The sequence below is a fragment of the Elgaria multicarinata genome, chromosome 2, assembly GCF_023053635.1.
Source record: "Elgaria multicarinata webbii isolate HBS135686 ecotype San Diego chromosome 2, rElgMul1.1.pri, whole genome shotgun sequence".
Taxonomy (NCBI): Eukaryota; Metazoa; Chordata; class Lepidosauria; order Squamata; family Anguidae; genus Elgaria; species Elgaria multicarinata.
This window is the reverse complement of record NC_086172.1, coordinates 952,670-968,626: the sequence shown is the minus strand read 5'-3', so window position 1 is coordinate 968,626 and position 15,957 is coordinate 952,670. Positions and strand designations below refer to the sequence as shown.

General features: G+C 44.8%; 1 protein-coding gene across 4 annotated transcripts in view; it reads left to right on the top strand.

Annotated features, from left to right (window-relative positions):
• RCBTB1 (RCC1 and BTB domain containing protein 1) overlaps positions 1-15,957 on the top strand; it is a 120,514-nt gene that overhangs the window by 14,816 nt on the left and 89,741 nt on the right. For all 4 annotated transcript variants that reach the window (XR_010025025.1, XM_063115893.1, XM_063115894.1 and 1 more), the window contains exons 6-7: positions 802-960; positions 6,949-7,056. Coding sequence is in view for 3 of the 4 variants with exons in the window: in XM_063115893.1 (XP_062971963.1) it covers positions 802-960; positions 6,949-7,056 (267 nt within the window). In the remaining variant the exon portion in view is untranslated. The remainder of the gene's footprint in view (positions 1-801; positions 961-6,948; positions 7,057-15,957) is intronic.

Genomic DNA, 15,957 nt, shown 5'->3' with positions numbered 1-15,957 from the left:
TAGTAGAGATTGTAGGATCCAATCATTCTAGAAAAAACAGAGGCTGGGTCACATGTATATGCACTACTTTAGAACTGAAGGTTTGTGGCGCTGGAATTATGAGAGAGCCAGATGCCCATAATGTTGTACTGTGCATCGGCAAAGCCAAGAACGGAGAGTGGCAGTTGCAACCTGTACGAAGGTGTATCAGGCAATCAATTCAAAACATTTCTCTGCTACATTTTAGCCTTCGTTCTACGTCCTAGAAATTTTTCTTGGAGCTAAACTATACAAACTACATTTTTCCTTTTTTTAAAAGCATGCCTAAACTGATCACTCTTATTTGAAGGAAAAGCCCTTCTCCAGAATGTGCAAATCTGGATTTTGGCTCTGTGTCAGTTTACTGCTGAAAATTGCCCTCTCCCAGGCTGCCATTTGCCTCTGAAGGTGCTGTTTGCAGCACGGAATTCTGTGGGACAAAGTATGCAGAAACCAGAGTGTCGGAAAATGACCTCATAATGATGGGGGTGGGTGTGTTTGCTGCTAGTAATTGGAATATCCTCCATGTTAAGGATGTTTTAAGTTACATCATAAATGGACACTTCCCAATTGTGTCATCTCCAGTCCTTCATTCAGTGCGATTTTGAGAAGAATTATGTATCTGTAGTTTGTAAAGTGAGATGCTACAATATTACTGTTTCACCCTCTTGCGCATGAGGAGTTATCCTCTCAAAATGAATATTCTTTGGGGCAATTATTCGACTTCTAAAGGAAGGTTTATCATGTTTACCTACTGTGTCTTTCCATTGCTTTTGTGGAAAGGTATATGCCTGGGGCTACAACAACTGTGGCCAAGTTGGGTCAGGATCAACAGCAAATCAACCAACTCCTCGCAAAGTTTCAAATTGTTTACAGACAAAAGTGGTGGTCAGCGTTGCATGTGGTCAGACTTCTTCCATAGCTGTAGTAGACAATGGTGAGGTAAGCATATTTTTTTTGGTCTTACTATATTTGGCTCTGCTTCTGCATAGAGAAATGCTAAAGTGTAGAACAAGCTGTTAACAGAAGATGTATCAGATGCTCTTCTTAAGCTGGGCCCATATTGCTGCTTTAAATTGTTCATTGCAGGTGTTACAGTTATGAGTTCTTTATTCTTGCATAAATATTTTCTTTTCATTGTCTAGAATTTATTTCTGTAGGTGCTGCTGTAGCACATAGGGGAGCAATGTTTACCTTAATGTTTAGAAGGGGGAAATTGAAGGATGGTATGCAATTGTTGTTACTCTGCTGACGTAAGATGCCCATCTGATTCCCCCTCCCCCTGTAGCCACCCACATCCTCCTAGGTATCCAGACAAGCCGTAATGTGTAGGTGAACAGTGGAGCATCTGTACAATGTGAAGGGCAAGTTAAACGAAAAGCTAGCCCATTGGCTTTTATAATTCAGAGTCAATTAATGATAACTATATAGCCCACCCTTCAGTACCAAATGCAGAGTTATTTATTTATTTATTTATTACATTTTTGTACCGCCCAATAGCCGAAGCTCTCTGGGCGGTTCACAAAAATTAAAACTATTAGGAACATAGTTACAAGATGGGGGATACTTGGCTCAGCAACACTACAAGACAGAAGTATCTTGGAATTGTTGTAGATCACAAGATGAATATGAGTCAGCAGTGGGATGTGGCTGCAAAAAAAGCAAATGCTATTTTGGGCTGCATTAATAGAAGTATAGCTTCCAAATCGTGTCAGGTACTGGTTCCCCTCTATTTGGCAATGGCTAGGCTTCATTGTGAGTACTGCATCCAGTTTTGGGCCCCACACTTCAAGAAGGATGCAAACAAACTAGAGGGGGTTCAGAGGAGGGCAATGAGGATGATCAGGGGTCTGGAAACAAAGCCCTATGAGGAGAGACTGAAAGAACTTGGCATGTTTAGCCTCAAGAAGAGAATACTGAAGGGAGACAATAGCACTCTTCAAATACTTGAAAGATTGTCACACAGAGGAGGGCCAGGATCTCTTCTTGATAATACCAGAGTGCAAGACACGGAATAATGGGCTCAAGTTACAGGAAGCCAGATTCCATCAGGAAAAACATCTTGACTGTTAGAGCAGTACGGCAATGGAACTAATTATCTAGGGAGGTCATGTGCTCTCCTTCAGATTCAAAAAGTATCTGGAGTGTTTACCAAAGTAATAGATCTACCACTCATGCAGAAGGTAGAGGTCCCTGTTAATCTAAACTTCACAGGGAAGTCTGACTATGACAATGTAGTTGCAGAAAACCTACCCAATTCCAGGCTCCCAGCATCTTGTCCACTTGTCAATACTAAATCTGGAATATGTTCTCCTGGGTCTGTGAGGCTGGTTACATATTGGGACACCCCCATGGTTTTTCAGGCTTCCAAAAAACTCCCAAGCAGGCTCCATTAAAATACCCCTGATGTTAAGATTGAAATCCCCCAAACTGTGTTCTTGGAGTTTTCCAGTACCACACCAGAGATCAGCTCAGGTAAGGATGGGCAGTATGGTGGCCACTACTCCAGCAGAACCTCCAGTCTGTCTCTCTAGTTCAACAGCAGGTAAAAACACTCAAACCTAGCTCATGAGTGAACTGATCATCTGCTGAGAGCAAGGGCTTCCTAATATTTTACAAGACTCCCTCTCCCATCCCTTTAGCCTACATTTACTGCATATCCAGGTGGACAGAGTTGGGATAGATCAATACCACCCACTGCAACCACTGAGGTTTGAGTTATACATGTCAGGTCAGCCATTCAACAAGAACACCACAAGGGCAGGATGATAGGGCAACCCCAAACTGGGGAAAGGACCCAAAGAAAAGACAGATCAAATGTCTTACCATTCTTCCCTTTGAGTGAGCCTCAACACCATATCTCCCTCTGTTTGTGATGAGTAAAATTGGACACTCGTCCCTTCCCTGTTCGCTAACGTCCCTGCCTGGATGCATAATAAATAATAATATTAGCTAAATAAAGTTCAGTCAGAGAAAAGCAGATTAAAATAGAACAGTAGCACAACGGTAGCTGGATGAGGGCCAATAAACTGAGACTGAATCCTGGCAAGACGGAAGCCCTGTGGGTGAGTGGTTCCTGAGTCCGGGAGACAGGCTCATTGCCTGTTCTGGATGGGGTTGCATTGCCTCTGAAAGAACAGGTTCCTAGTTTGGGGGTACTCTTAGACCCATTTCTGTCGTTGGAGGCTCAAGTAGCCGCCACAGCTCGGAGTGCCTTTTACCATCTTCGGTTGGTTCGCCAACTACGGCCTTTCCTGGACAGGGATAGCTTGACCACGGTGGTACAGGCATTGGTAACCTCAAGATTGGATTACTGCAATGCGCTCTATGTGGGGCTGCCCTTGAAGCTGCTCCGGAAGCTGGAGCTAGTGCAGAATGCTGCAGCTCAGCTGTTGTCTGGAGCTGCCCCTTTCCAGCATGTAACTCCTCTGCTGAGGGAACTGCACTGGCTGCCTATTCGCTACCGGGCCAGGTTTAAGGTTCTTGTACTTGTGTACAAAGCCCTAAACAACTTGGGACCAGGATACCTGAGAGAGCACCTTCTCCCTTACCAACCTGCCCGGTCACTGAGGTCATCCAAGGGTCGGCTCCTGGTGGTTCCACCTAGATCCATCCTCTGATTGGAATCCACTAGGGGAAGAGCCTTCAGCGTGGTGGCGCCCCTCCTGTGGAATTCCCTGCCTCTGGAGGTCAGACAGGCGCCAACCTTGTACTCCTTTCTGCACCTCCTGAAAACATCTTTATTCCAAGAAGCCTTTCTCTAACATGCAGCCTTGGATTTCTGTTATTGCTTCTTTTAAATTTTGTTTTAACTGTTTTTATTCTGTTTTTATTTTCATTTTACCTTGTACACCACTCTGAAATTTTTCAATGGGGAGCAGTATATAAATATTCTAAATAAAATAAATAAATAATAAATAAACTCAATAATATTGCAGCACAATGAAGTAAAACAGCAGTAAAGAGCTGAAGTAATAAAAGCACTAAGTGCCGAAGCAATAAAATGAAAATGCAATTTAGTGCTAAGGTAATAAAATATGAAACCACAAAAAGAGCAAGCAATGAAGTGCTGATAAAATATTGAAATATTTTGTGCAAGAGCACAAATAGTAAAACACCATGCAAATTATTATTATTATTATTAAATGATGATGATAGAAAAGCAAAAGAGTGAAAACAATAAAAAAGTGAGAATGATGAGAATCATTGGTAAAAGAACTTAATGCATTTGTTTACATCTTCTGAACAGTATCCTCCTCCTCCTTCTCCCAGTCACTTTTAGCATAGAAACGACCTAACGTCCTCCAATTATTTTGTTTTCCAAAATAAAGTTTTATTCATGTGTAACAAGATTGAAATGCAGAGTCCTCTAATGTGAACGGAGAAGTTAAAAAAGTAATTCCCAGAGATTGGAAAAATCATAAAGATCCCATAAGGAAAAATGTTCTATGCAAAGTACAGTAGAAGGATGTAAATATTTAGAGACCAAAAGGCTCAAACCTAAGGAGGTAAATGCACAGCTAAAGAAGCTGCAAGATAAATAGGAGAGGGACTGTCTGCTGCATCCGATGAGCACTTTCCTGCTCGCCTCTCAGTCTGTTTGCAAGCAGAGTTGTTTCCACCTGCACTTCTAAGGGGTGTGGGCCAGCAAGAGCATGTTTAGCTGCAGAAGCACAATGCAGTGGCCTTGAGCAGTGCCCCAAGGGTGGTGCCTATTCAGTGCCAATGAGGGCTAGCATATCTATATGTTTTGAGGATGAATGTCTACTTGCAACTTTGCGAGGCTGTTGCTAGCTGGACTGGTTTTGTAAGTTAGCATCTTGTTATGGAAACACCATAAAAGCCTGCGCCTTGGTAGAAGGGAGTGGGAGAAAAGCAGAGGCCTGCCTGCTTGTCTGCGGGGGAAGGAGGGTGTCTACCTGTGGTTCCTGCATTTGCTGTTGCCCCTCCCAACCCAGCTGTTCATTTGTGCAAACAGTCACTCATCAGAGATAACCGCTGAACTGATACCATTTCCTTCAGAGTTAGGTCTGCATACCTATTGGGTGGGTATGCCTGCTTGTAAATGTGGATATAAGATCTTAAATTTTTCAGTAATTTTATTAATTGTAATTTATTTTAAAATCATAATTTAATTTTAGAGTTCTTAGTGAGTCTATTTTTGGAGTTATATTACCTAATCTTTGCCCTTCAGAGCCTATTTTACATGCTATATTTTGTTTATATTTTACTTTAGTACTATGTTTGACAATTTTATACTATCAATATACTATTACACAATATGGTTACAACTCAGGCTCAGTTTCGGAGAGTGGGCTTGAGTTGGTCTGAGTAGTTCTTTAACTGAAGCTTTTAAAACAATATAGATGTCTCTTGGCTCTCACCCTTTTCAATATTTATGTTAATGATCTAATGCTACAATTAGCTCAAACAAACTTTCATTCCCCAGTAATCATGAATAGAAAGATTTTTTATCCTAATGTATGCAGATGATGTGGAACTTATTTCTTTCTCCTTCTTGGATGTGAAAAATATTTTGGATGCATTCAGTGCTTAGTGTAAATATAAAGATCTGTCAATAAATTATTCTTAGACAAATAATTGGTTTTTTGGCAGATGTAGATGGCATAGATGGATTTTCGATAAACATGTTATTGAACAAACCTGTTCATTTAGATATTTGAGTGTGTGTTTTTTCAGTGAGTCGCTCATGGAAAGGGCATAGGAAGGCAGTGAAAGCGAAGGTGCAGAAAGCTACAGGGCCATTAATTGTTATAAGGGGAACAGTTGATTGAACCTGCAAGATGATTATGCAAATGCTTTATGGGGCTGAAAACTGGGGGTCTGACAGTGCCATCATTAATGTCCTGGAAATTGTGCAGAACATTCCCCACCCACCCATTCCGAACGCTTTATTCTCTTCTAGCCAGAACTCCTTCAGCTATTTTTGCATGCAGAAACTGCATGGCCATCAGTGACAAGTGGCCTTTTAGCTTTCTGATAATTGTTCGAGATTGGGTATCAGGCAAGGAGTCTATCCCCCAAAAATTGGAATAGTAGTCCACAGTTATGAGGCAGTCTTTATCTTGCACGTGAATAAATCTACTCCTACCTTTTCCTAAGGCTGCCTTGGAACAGTGAAATCCAGCGATGCAGGGGTTTTTAAGGCTCACTCCATGATGCAAAATCCCGAGCTGACCTTTGTTGCTCCTGCAACTGTAGCATTGCTTCCAAATGGGTTCTATTGTTAAACTTCTGACACCATGTTTCAGGGGTGGGTTTGGAGTCAGTGAAGAGTGCAGCGCAATATAAAGTAAAATAAAATCTTTATTACTCCAGCAAAACATATCTTTCCTGCCTACCTTCTTTCCTGCCCCAACTGCTTCCTGGGAGTGCTGACTCACTTCCTGGTTGGGAGAGTATTTCCTCAATCAAGTTCTCTTATTAGTGTCACTGACTTCCTCTTCCTCTCTGATTTCCTAACTCTCTCTCTCTTAGTTCTACCTATTAATACAAGAACCAAAGTACCCTGAAGACCACACTTGAAGGTTCTTTTCCTTGTCTCAGCCCCCCAGAAAACAGGTCCTGATTAGCAGCCATTACAAGCCATATCTGGAAGGTGCTGAGTACATATCAGCCTCCAAAAATATATTTCTGTGTCCTGGGGAAATAAATAAAAAACCATAGAGATCAGTTGACTACCTCCCTTCAGGTGTCTATGGAGCATACATGTGAACATAAGGAAAGTGAGTGTTGAACAGGAAGAAAATATGCTTAATAATGTATCCAGTTTAGCAGTTTGTGCTGCCTTCCTCAACATACTTTCAACTTAATTAAGTTTTGGAGTCCATCAGCTTCCATTTCCCCCTGACTACAGTACCTTTTGAACAAGTAATGCATCAGTATAACTTTTCCTCCTCTTTAATCAAGGTATATGGCTGGGGTTATAACGGCAATGGCCAATTAGGTCTGGGAAATAATGGCAACCAGTTAACGCCATGCCGAGTGGCAGCACTCCAAGGTGTATGTGTAATGCAGGTGAGTATAAAGTTATTGCAATATGTGTTGCTTAAAAGCCTAGCTAATTATGAGTTTCTGTCTAGTCTTCAGGATTTGTACCAATGTCCAGTCTACAAACAGTGGGTATTCAGCAGGGGCTGGCAGTGGTAGCCTGTAGTTACACCCTTGATTTGACTGTTTTGTCAAGTCAGGAAAAAGGAGGAATAACCAAGCTGGTGTTGCCTGTTCTGGATTAGAAAGCAGCAATAATTCTGCATTGGTAGAACAGACAAGCTGGAGCTTGTTCAGAGGAGGGCAAACAGGATGATCAGGGGTCTGGAAACAAAGCCTTATGGAAAGAGACTGAAAGAACTGGGCATGTTTAGCCTGGAGAAGAGAAGATTGAGGGGAGACACGATAGCACCTTCAAATACTTCAAAGGTTGTCACACAGAGGAGGGCCAGGATCTCTTCTCGATCCTCTCAGAGTGCAGGACACGGAATAACGGGCCCAAGTTAAAGGAAGCCAGATTCCAGCTGGACATCAGGAAAAACTTCCTGACTGTTAGAGCAGTATGACAATGGAATCAGTTACCTAGGGAGGTTGTGGGCTCTCCCACACTAGAGGCCTTCAAGAGGCAGCTGGACAACCATCTGTCAGGGATGCTTTAGGGTGGATTCCTGCATTGAGCAAGGGATTGGACTTGATGGCTTTGTAGGCCCCTTCCAACTCTGCTATTCTATGTGGAAGAAGCTTTTTATTAAAAAAACATTTCTGTACTACCCAGAAACTGAAGCTCTCTGTTTGTTCATAAAATAATACTAAAAACCATAATACTATAATATATTTTTTAAATGTGTAGAGCAGAATAAAACCAAAGTAAAAGCCAGCAGCATTAGTGCAAAGACCTGAAAACGCACAAACGCAATTTTAAAACTGAAGGACTTTAAGCCTGGAAGAATAAAAAGGTATTCACCTGGTGGTAAAAAGATCACCACGTAGGTGCAGGCAAGCCTCTCTGGGAAGGGCATTCCGCTACTAAAAAGGCCCTCGCCTTAGTAGCCATCCATCTCACCTCATTTGGTGGGGGCACCTGGGGAAGGGTCTCTGAAGATGATCTTAGGGTCCAGACAAGTATACCTATGAATGGTCCTAATGGTCCTAGGAATGGGCCTGTTAACCTATGGTACAGTGTTTACAATCTGATTCTCTTATGAAGTTCCATTCTTGTTTCTGAGAGGTAAAAATGTAACTTCATTTTTTGGAGTTCAACAAACATATTAAATAGTTTGTGAAAGGGAAGATGGCATCTTGCTAGGCAGGTATAGGCTGTATTCAGTGACTGCTTTTAACCCTATTTTTGTGTGTGGATCCTACCAAGAGGTAGTATATGCTGAAATTATCAACACAGCACAAAGAGTGATGCTGTTGGTACTTGGGTTTGTGGTTTTCAGGGGGAACTCCCTTGGGACAGTTAGAGAGAGATAAAAGGAGGAGGAGTCTGAGGATCTAAGCAAGAGTCTGGCTCAGTGCAGACAATACGTTTCTCAACGGTGGTTTTAGAACTCCACAGTGGAGTTTTTACACCACCATTGAGAAATGTGTTGCCTGGTTGGAAAATTCCACCCCACTGAGGGTTTTTTGTGGGGAGGGGAACACTTCACGCAGAATACCCATGCAGTGCAGATGAGAGTTCCTGCACAACCATTGTGTTGCATGTTGTATGGAGGGTTCCGTGGAGTTTTCAGTTATGTTGAGTTGACCTTTCCCCCTGGCTACAGAGTTCCCTGGCAAGATTGGCAAAAGGAATGAGTGCAGCTCTGGGAGAGCTGCCAGGATTGGGAGGACCTGGTCCATCCCCTGGTCCATCAGGAGGACCAGGGGAGGAGAGAGGGTGAAGGAACTGTCAATCAAATGTCACAATGGATTTTACTCCATGGTAGCCCAGAGTCACACAACAGTGGAGTTAGAACATGTGTGGGGAGTACCTCCTAAAAACTCAACCACTGAGTGGAGTTTTCACACTGCGTTGACTAACGCATTGTCTGAACTGAGCCTATGACTGTTTTGGCCCTGTTTCAAATAGTGTAACAATGACTGGGTTCAGACAACACAATAGTCAATGGTTATTTGAATAGTCAACAGTTGCTTAAATAGTCAACTGTTGACTATTGTGTCATCTGTTGGGGAAAAACTACACCATGGTTGGTTATTTCTAAGAAATAAACCAACACAAATAATCAATGGTGTGCAGAGTTGACTAACTGCACAACTGTTGCGCTCTGTTGACTACTTTACATGCCTACAGAGTTGTGAGGCAAGAGCTACAGAAACCCCTGTTGTTCTTCATCGTGGTCTCTGTGCATTACACATATGGGCTCTGCACCTGCGCTGAGCTCGAATCGGAACTTCTAAAGCTGAGTAGTTTTGGCGGGAACCCTTCCCCCACCGTCTACTACGCATGTCCACGGGTTCCCGCCTACTCCTTCAGTTCTCTTCGACCGCCTTCTAGCAAGGACGCTCGTTAACGGACTTCTTCTGATACGTCTCGTGTTAGACAAATTTACTTCAGCTGAGTCTTCTTTTTCTGTACATAGTTCTTATCTTCTATTTTTCTGTAAATATATATATATATATATTAAAATTATTTTACTTTAGATATTTAGAGTTATTCCATTAAAGATTAGGGGCCGCATGGCCGTTAAGGCACTATTTAGAAAATGCCTGGAATGTGGCGGTAAATTACCCCTGTCGGATGGACATTCTTTGTGCTTAATTTGTTTGGGGGAGTCTCATATTGTAGAGACCTGCCGTTTTTGTGCCAGATTTACTCGCCAGACTAAAAAACACCGTGCTGATCGCCTAAGAGCGGTTCTTTGGGAAAAGGCATTGGAGGCAACAAATAACACAATGCAGTCTGATCTGAAGGTTGCGGGGCCCTCGCTAACAGTCTCGGCTGCGAAAAAAATATCCAAAAAAGCCAAAACAAATAAAAACCCTAAGGAGGGAACAAAGAAGAAAGATAAAGGAAACTCTTCAAAAGTCAAACCTTCTTCTGCTGAACCAGCGCCGGGTATCCTGACCCCGCCCCCATTGCCGACTCCACAAATTCTCTCCTCGGTACCGGCAGCTCCACTCGACCAGTCAGTACCGAGGATTGAGGCCCCCCCTGCGGTATCGATCTCAGAGGGCGAGATCCGGGACGCATCACCATACCAGGCACCGCCTCAGCTGCTGCCTAGTCAACCTCGGCACCGAAGCCGCTCTCCGTATAGAGGCTATGGCTCTAGGAATAGAGATTACTACCCCAGAGCGTTTCCTGATCACCCTTACTCTCCACACAGAGAAGGAGATAATCTCTCGATGTGGTGGGGCCCTTCTTATGTGTCCCGTCACCCTTTGGATTGGAGGAGGGATTGTTATTATTACAATCATGACCGTTCCACCTATTTATCTGCCTCGTGATTGGTTGCGGTCCCGTTCTCCACAACTTACTCGACCAGGCTCGTGCCAATCAAGGTCTCCTCGATACCGAGAGGAGCGCTCTTTTCTGCCTCAGCCTCCATCTCGGGACCGAGATGGCTATCAGGACCGACCTTCTTTGAGTCATTTGTGTTTGCCTCCTCGATCACCCTCCCCTCGACGTCGAGAGGCCACGCTACCGCTGCTGCAACCTGATCCGTCTCGGGATCGAGACACGCTGCCTTGGGGCCTGGAGTCTTTGCGGGACCGAGAGGCGTCTCCTTGGGACCGAGAACCGCCCACTGATCAAGCTGCCTCAGCAGCAGTTCAACTGGCTCAGAGCAATGTAACTCGGGATCAACAGCAAGACCAACACCAGACTTTGCCTAGTATAACGATCCCGACTGCTACTAATGTTTCGCAATTAAGAGTCATTCAAGTAGCTTTTCCATCACAATTGCTAGAGAGAAGAAAGGATTCCTCGCCTACTCAGCATAGGGCTCAATTGTTAACTAATGAGTCTCCAGAGGACTATGACTCAGATCCTAGCTCCTACTCCTCTGTTCCGCCTTCTATTCAATCCCCAGATGATGTAGTGACTGCCCAAGAAGGGGCATCACCCAATGAGGACAATTTTCAATTTGTTGACCAGATATTGCGTATGGCTCAGGCTTTGGGAATTGAAACGCAGCAACCACCTGAGCGAATATCTGATCTGGTGTTTGATGCCATTTATATAGAGGCTGCAACCCATTCCATTCCATTTTTACCGGCACTTCTTCATACAGTAAAACAATCATGGAAGACGCCAGCCACAATGGCACCAACCTCACACAGACTAGAGTCCTTATACAAGGTGCAGGAAAAGGATGCAACCTTCCTTTTTACACACCCCAGACCAAACTCAATAATTGTGGAGTCGTCGCAAGGGAGATCGCAGAAGGTGCATGTGTCTCCAGCGGATAAGGAAGGGAGGCGTTTAGACCTATTGGGTCGTCGCATATACTCCTCAGCAGCTTTGAGCTTGAGAGTAGCGGACTATCTAGCAATGATGTACTGCTATCAACTCTTTCTATGGGAGAAGATGGATAACATTTGCAACCATCTTCCTGATGAGCATCGGGAGCTTGCCAGAGTTTTTCACGGAGAAGCCCTATGCCTATCCAGGCTACAACTTAATACCACCAGACACCTCACAGACTGTGAAGCTAAGGCAATGACGGGGGCAATAGCGTTACGCCGTCATGCTTGGCTTCACTCTGCAGGCTTGACACTGGAGGCAAGAGCTAAAATTGAAAACCTTCCCTTTGATGGGGAAGGATTATTTAATGCTACCACGGATGAAGCTATGGAGGCTGTTCAAAAAGAAAAAATGACAGCAGAAAAGATGGGCATCTCCCCGCAGCTACAACAATCACAGTATAAGCAGCGTAGATGGTCACACCCATCACCCTTTTACCAATCTAGAGCAAATGCTGATCGCCCACCTAGATATCAACAGCAACAGCAGCAGCCTAGAAGGTAGCAGTCAACAAGTCGATTCCGTCCTTATCGTCAGAGACCAGTACAGCAGTCAAAAAAGCATTTTTGACTTCATCGACACCCCTCTGCCTGCCCTTCAAGTTGTCCCACTATTTGGAAATCTCCTATCCAAATATCTCCACAATTGGCAAACCATAACATCAGAAAACTGGATCCTAGAAATTATTCAATTAGGTTATCACATAGAGTTCAAAGACCTCCCTCCCCTTGGTACCGTAAAGATATCACCGACATTACCAGTCTTAATATCAGAGATTGCAACCCTATTAGCCAAGGGCGCTATCCGGAGGGTGACTCCATATTCCACCCACGACGGATACTTCTCCCGGTACTTTACGGTTCCAAAAGCGGATGGGGGTCTTCGGCCTATATTAGATCTGAGGGACCTCAACCAATATATAGAAACCAGAAAATTCAGAATGACCACCCTGGCATCCATACTACCTCTCCTCCGACCAGGAGTCTGGTTTGCATCTATAGACCTACAGGACGCTTATTTCCACGTTGCGATCAGAGATATCCATTGCAAGTACCTCCGCTTCATAATTGGCACAGAAATTTACGAGTTCCAAGTCCTACCATTTGGACTGGCAACAGCTCCCAGAGTGTTTACGAAATGCATGGCGGCTGTTTGTGCCTTTCTCAGGCTACACGACGTGGAGATTGACCCTTATCTCGACGATTGGCTCCTGGTCGCAGACTCAAAGAACGAACTCTTGAACGTGGTTGCGTTTGTTCTAAATATTCTGGATTTCCTAGGTCTCAAAGTCAACTTAGCCAAATCCAACCTCACCCCGTCCCAAACCATTCTTTTCATAGGGGCTACCATAGATGTGATAGCAGAAAAAGTCTTTCTCCCTACCAAAAGACAGGTTACATTGTCAAGGCTGGCCGGAAAGCTATACCATCATTGTCACACTACAGCTTTTGTGATCCAACGATTACTGGGCCTCATGGCTTCTACAGTCATAGTAGTAAGATGGGCCAGACTTCACATGCGAAAACTCCAAGAATGGTTTCTACGAGTTTTTCACTGGGAGCAGAATGCACGAAGGGTCAAACTCGTCATTCCATTGGAAGTTCAGATCGACCTCAAGTGGTGGACGAATATCGAGAACCTGAAGCAAGGCATGCCCTTCAATCCAGTGCGTGTATCCAGGACTTTAGTCACGGACGCTTCACTCATGGGCTGGGGGGTGCACTGCGGGCCCCTCTGGGCACAAGGAGTTTGGACTGTCTTGGAAAGGACTTTTCATATAAATCTGTTGGAACTTACAGCGGTGTTTATGGCACTCCGCTCTTTCGAAACTCACCTATCAGGTCATCATGTCAGAGTGATTACAGACAACACCACAGTTCTGTGGTATATAAACAAGGAAGGAGGAACACGTTCCTCAAAACTCAATCGCCTGACTATATTAATGCTCACCTGGGCAGTCGACAGGAATATTTTGCTGTCGTCAATCCACATAGCAGGCGAAAACAACTGTCTTGCGGATGCTCTAAGCAGAGTGCAAAGTACATCACACGAATGGGAACTCAACCCCATCGAACTCAATCAAATATTCCAAATATGGGGCCAACCTCAGGTGGACCTGTTTGCGACAGTACACAACAGGATATGCAGGAGCTATTGCTCGAGAGCGGGCATAGGGAGGGGCTCACTAGGAGATGCGTTCCAACTCAGATGGACGGGAACTCTCTTCTACCTATTCCCACCATATCCTCTCATTGCCAAATCACTCCAAAAGATCCGGCGGGACAGGACAGATTGCATTCTGGTAGCCCGATGGTGGCCTCGCCAGCACTGGTTCTCTCACCTAAAGGCGCTGTCGCGCAATTGCTTCATTCGCCTCCCATCATCTGTGACTCTTCTAACCAAGGACAGAGGCAGAACGAGATGTCTGGAATCAGAGACACTCAATCTGACAGCTTGGAGGATCATGATGTAATGGGAGGATTTGGGGACGCAATTAATTCCATCCTAACAGCGGCTAGGAAACCTGTAACAAGAAAATCTTATGAGGCAAAGTGGAAAAGATTCTCATCTTTTGCTACTACGATGGATTTTAACCCTTCTTCTGCATCCCTAAAGAATATACTGTTTTTCCTCAATTCATTATATGAAAAAGCTCTGAAATTATCTTCCATATGGGTGTATTTGGCAGCTCTTTCAGCATCTCATCCTCTGATCCAAGGTTTTTCAGTTTTTACTCACCCTATAGTTCGGCAATTTCTGAGGGGACTACGGAATTTAGCACCCCCTGTTCGCGCTATAGTTCCAGCGTGGAGTTTATCTGTTGTGTTACAGTCCCTAACGTCTAAGCCATTTGAACTCATGGCCACTTCGAGCCTCAGTTTACTCTCATGGAAAGTTGCTTTTTTAATAGCCATCACTTCAGCTTGGAGAGCGAGTGAATTGGCTGCCTTGGGGATAGACCCACCATATCTGACCTTCCATAAGGATAAGGTGATCCTGCGCCCAGATCTGCATTTTCTGCCCAAAGTTGTGTCCAAGTTCCACTTAAACCAAGATATAATCCTCCCAACGTTCTTTCCATGTCCAACAACAACACTGGAGTCAAAGTTGCACTCTCTAGATGTTAGGAGAGCGCTTGCGTTTTATAAGTCACGCACTGACTCATTCCATAAAACACAAAGGCTATTTGTTTGTTATAGTGGACCTACAAAAGGACAACCACTGTCTTCACAAAGGCTGTCAAGGTGGATTGTTAGTGCTATTAAGTTAGCCTACCAAATTGCTGGTCTGCCTCTTGACAATACTGTCAAAGCTCACTCAACCAGGGCAGTGTCAACGTCGACGGCTTTCTTCAGAGGAGTGGCTATACCGGACCTCTGCAGAGCAGCTACATGGTCCCAACCGTCAACATTTATCTCACATTATCACCTTGATGTTTGATCCAGGGCTGACTGCAATTTTGGACGGGCAGTTTTGTCTTCGATTTTGTCCTAAGACATCTCCACCTACCCATCTCCGGTAAGTGAGCTTATTAATCGCCCATATGTGTGATGCACAGAGACCACGATGAAGAAGAACAGGTTGCTTACCTGTAACTGTGGTTCTTCGAGTGGTCATCTGTGCATTCACACAACCCTCCCACCGTCCCCGCTTTTTGTCAATGTCTTTGATGTCGATATAAAGTGGCTACTTCCTTGCTTTGGGGCCTGAAATGGTCTCAGAGAACTGAGGGAATAGGCGGGAACCCGTGGACATGCATAGTAGGTGGTGGGGGAGGGGTTCCTGCCAAAACTACTCAGCTTTAGAAGTTCCGATTCGAGCTCAGCGCAGGCGCAGAGCCCATATATGTGAATGCACAGATGACCACTCGAAGAACCACAGTTACAGGTAAGCAACCTGTTCTTCTTGCCCAACAGAGCTCCATAGGCATGTGTCATTTGTCACAGGAAGTGTGTGGGGAGCCACTGACCATGCTGTCCCTGGGTAAGGTGCCGCCAATTGCAGCACCCCACATATTCCCAGGGACCTGCACGTCTCTTGTCCCCCTGCCCTGTGAGCCATCTGGATATCAGTTTGAGGAGATAGAAGGAGCTCCTTCCATCCCCTTGAGCCAATATCCAAATGGCTCACAGGGTGGAGGGCGAAGGATGTCTCCCGTGGCTTGATATGTAATGTCAAGCAGCGGGAGACACCCCTCCTCCGCTGCTCTCCTCCTGTGCTCCATCCTCCATTCACTGCAAAGTGCTGGCAACGGGGGACACTAGGAACTCCTGCCGCGGTGGCAGGAGTTTTCAGCCTCCCCCGTCACCAGCACTTTGCAGCGAAGGAGGATAGGAAAGTGCTGTGTCCTCCTGCGTCCCACCCTCTGTTCACCATTTGGGTCAAGGGGCGGAGAAAGGAGGACGCTGTCAGAAGAACTCTTCCGACAGCATCCCCCTCTGACCACCTCCTAGCCC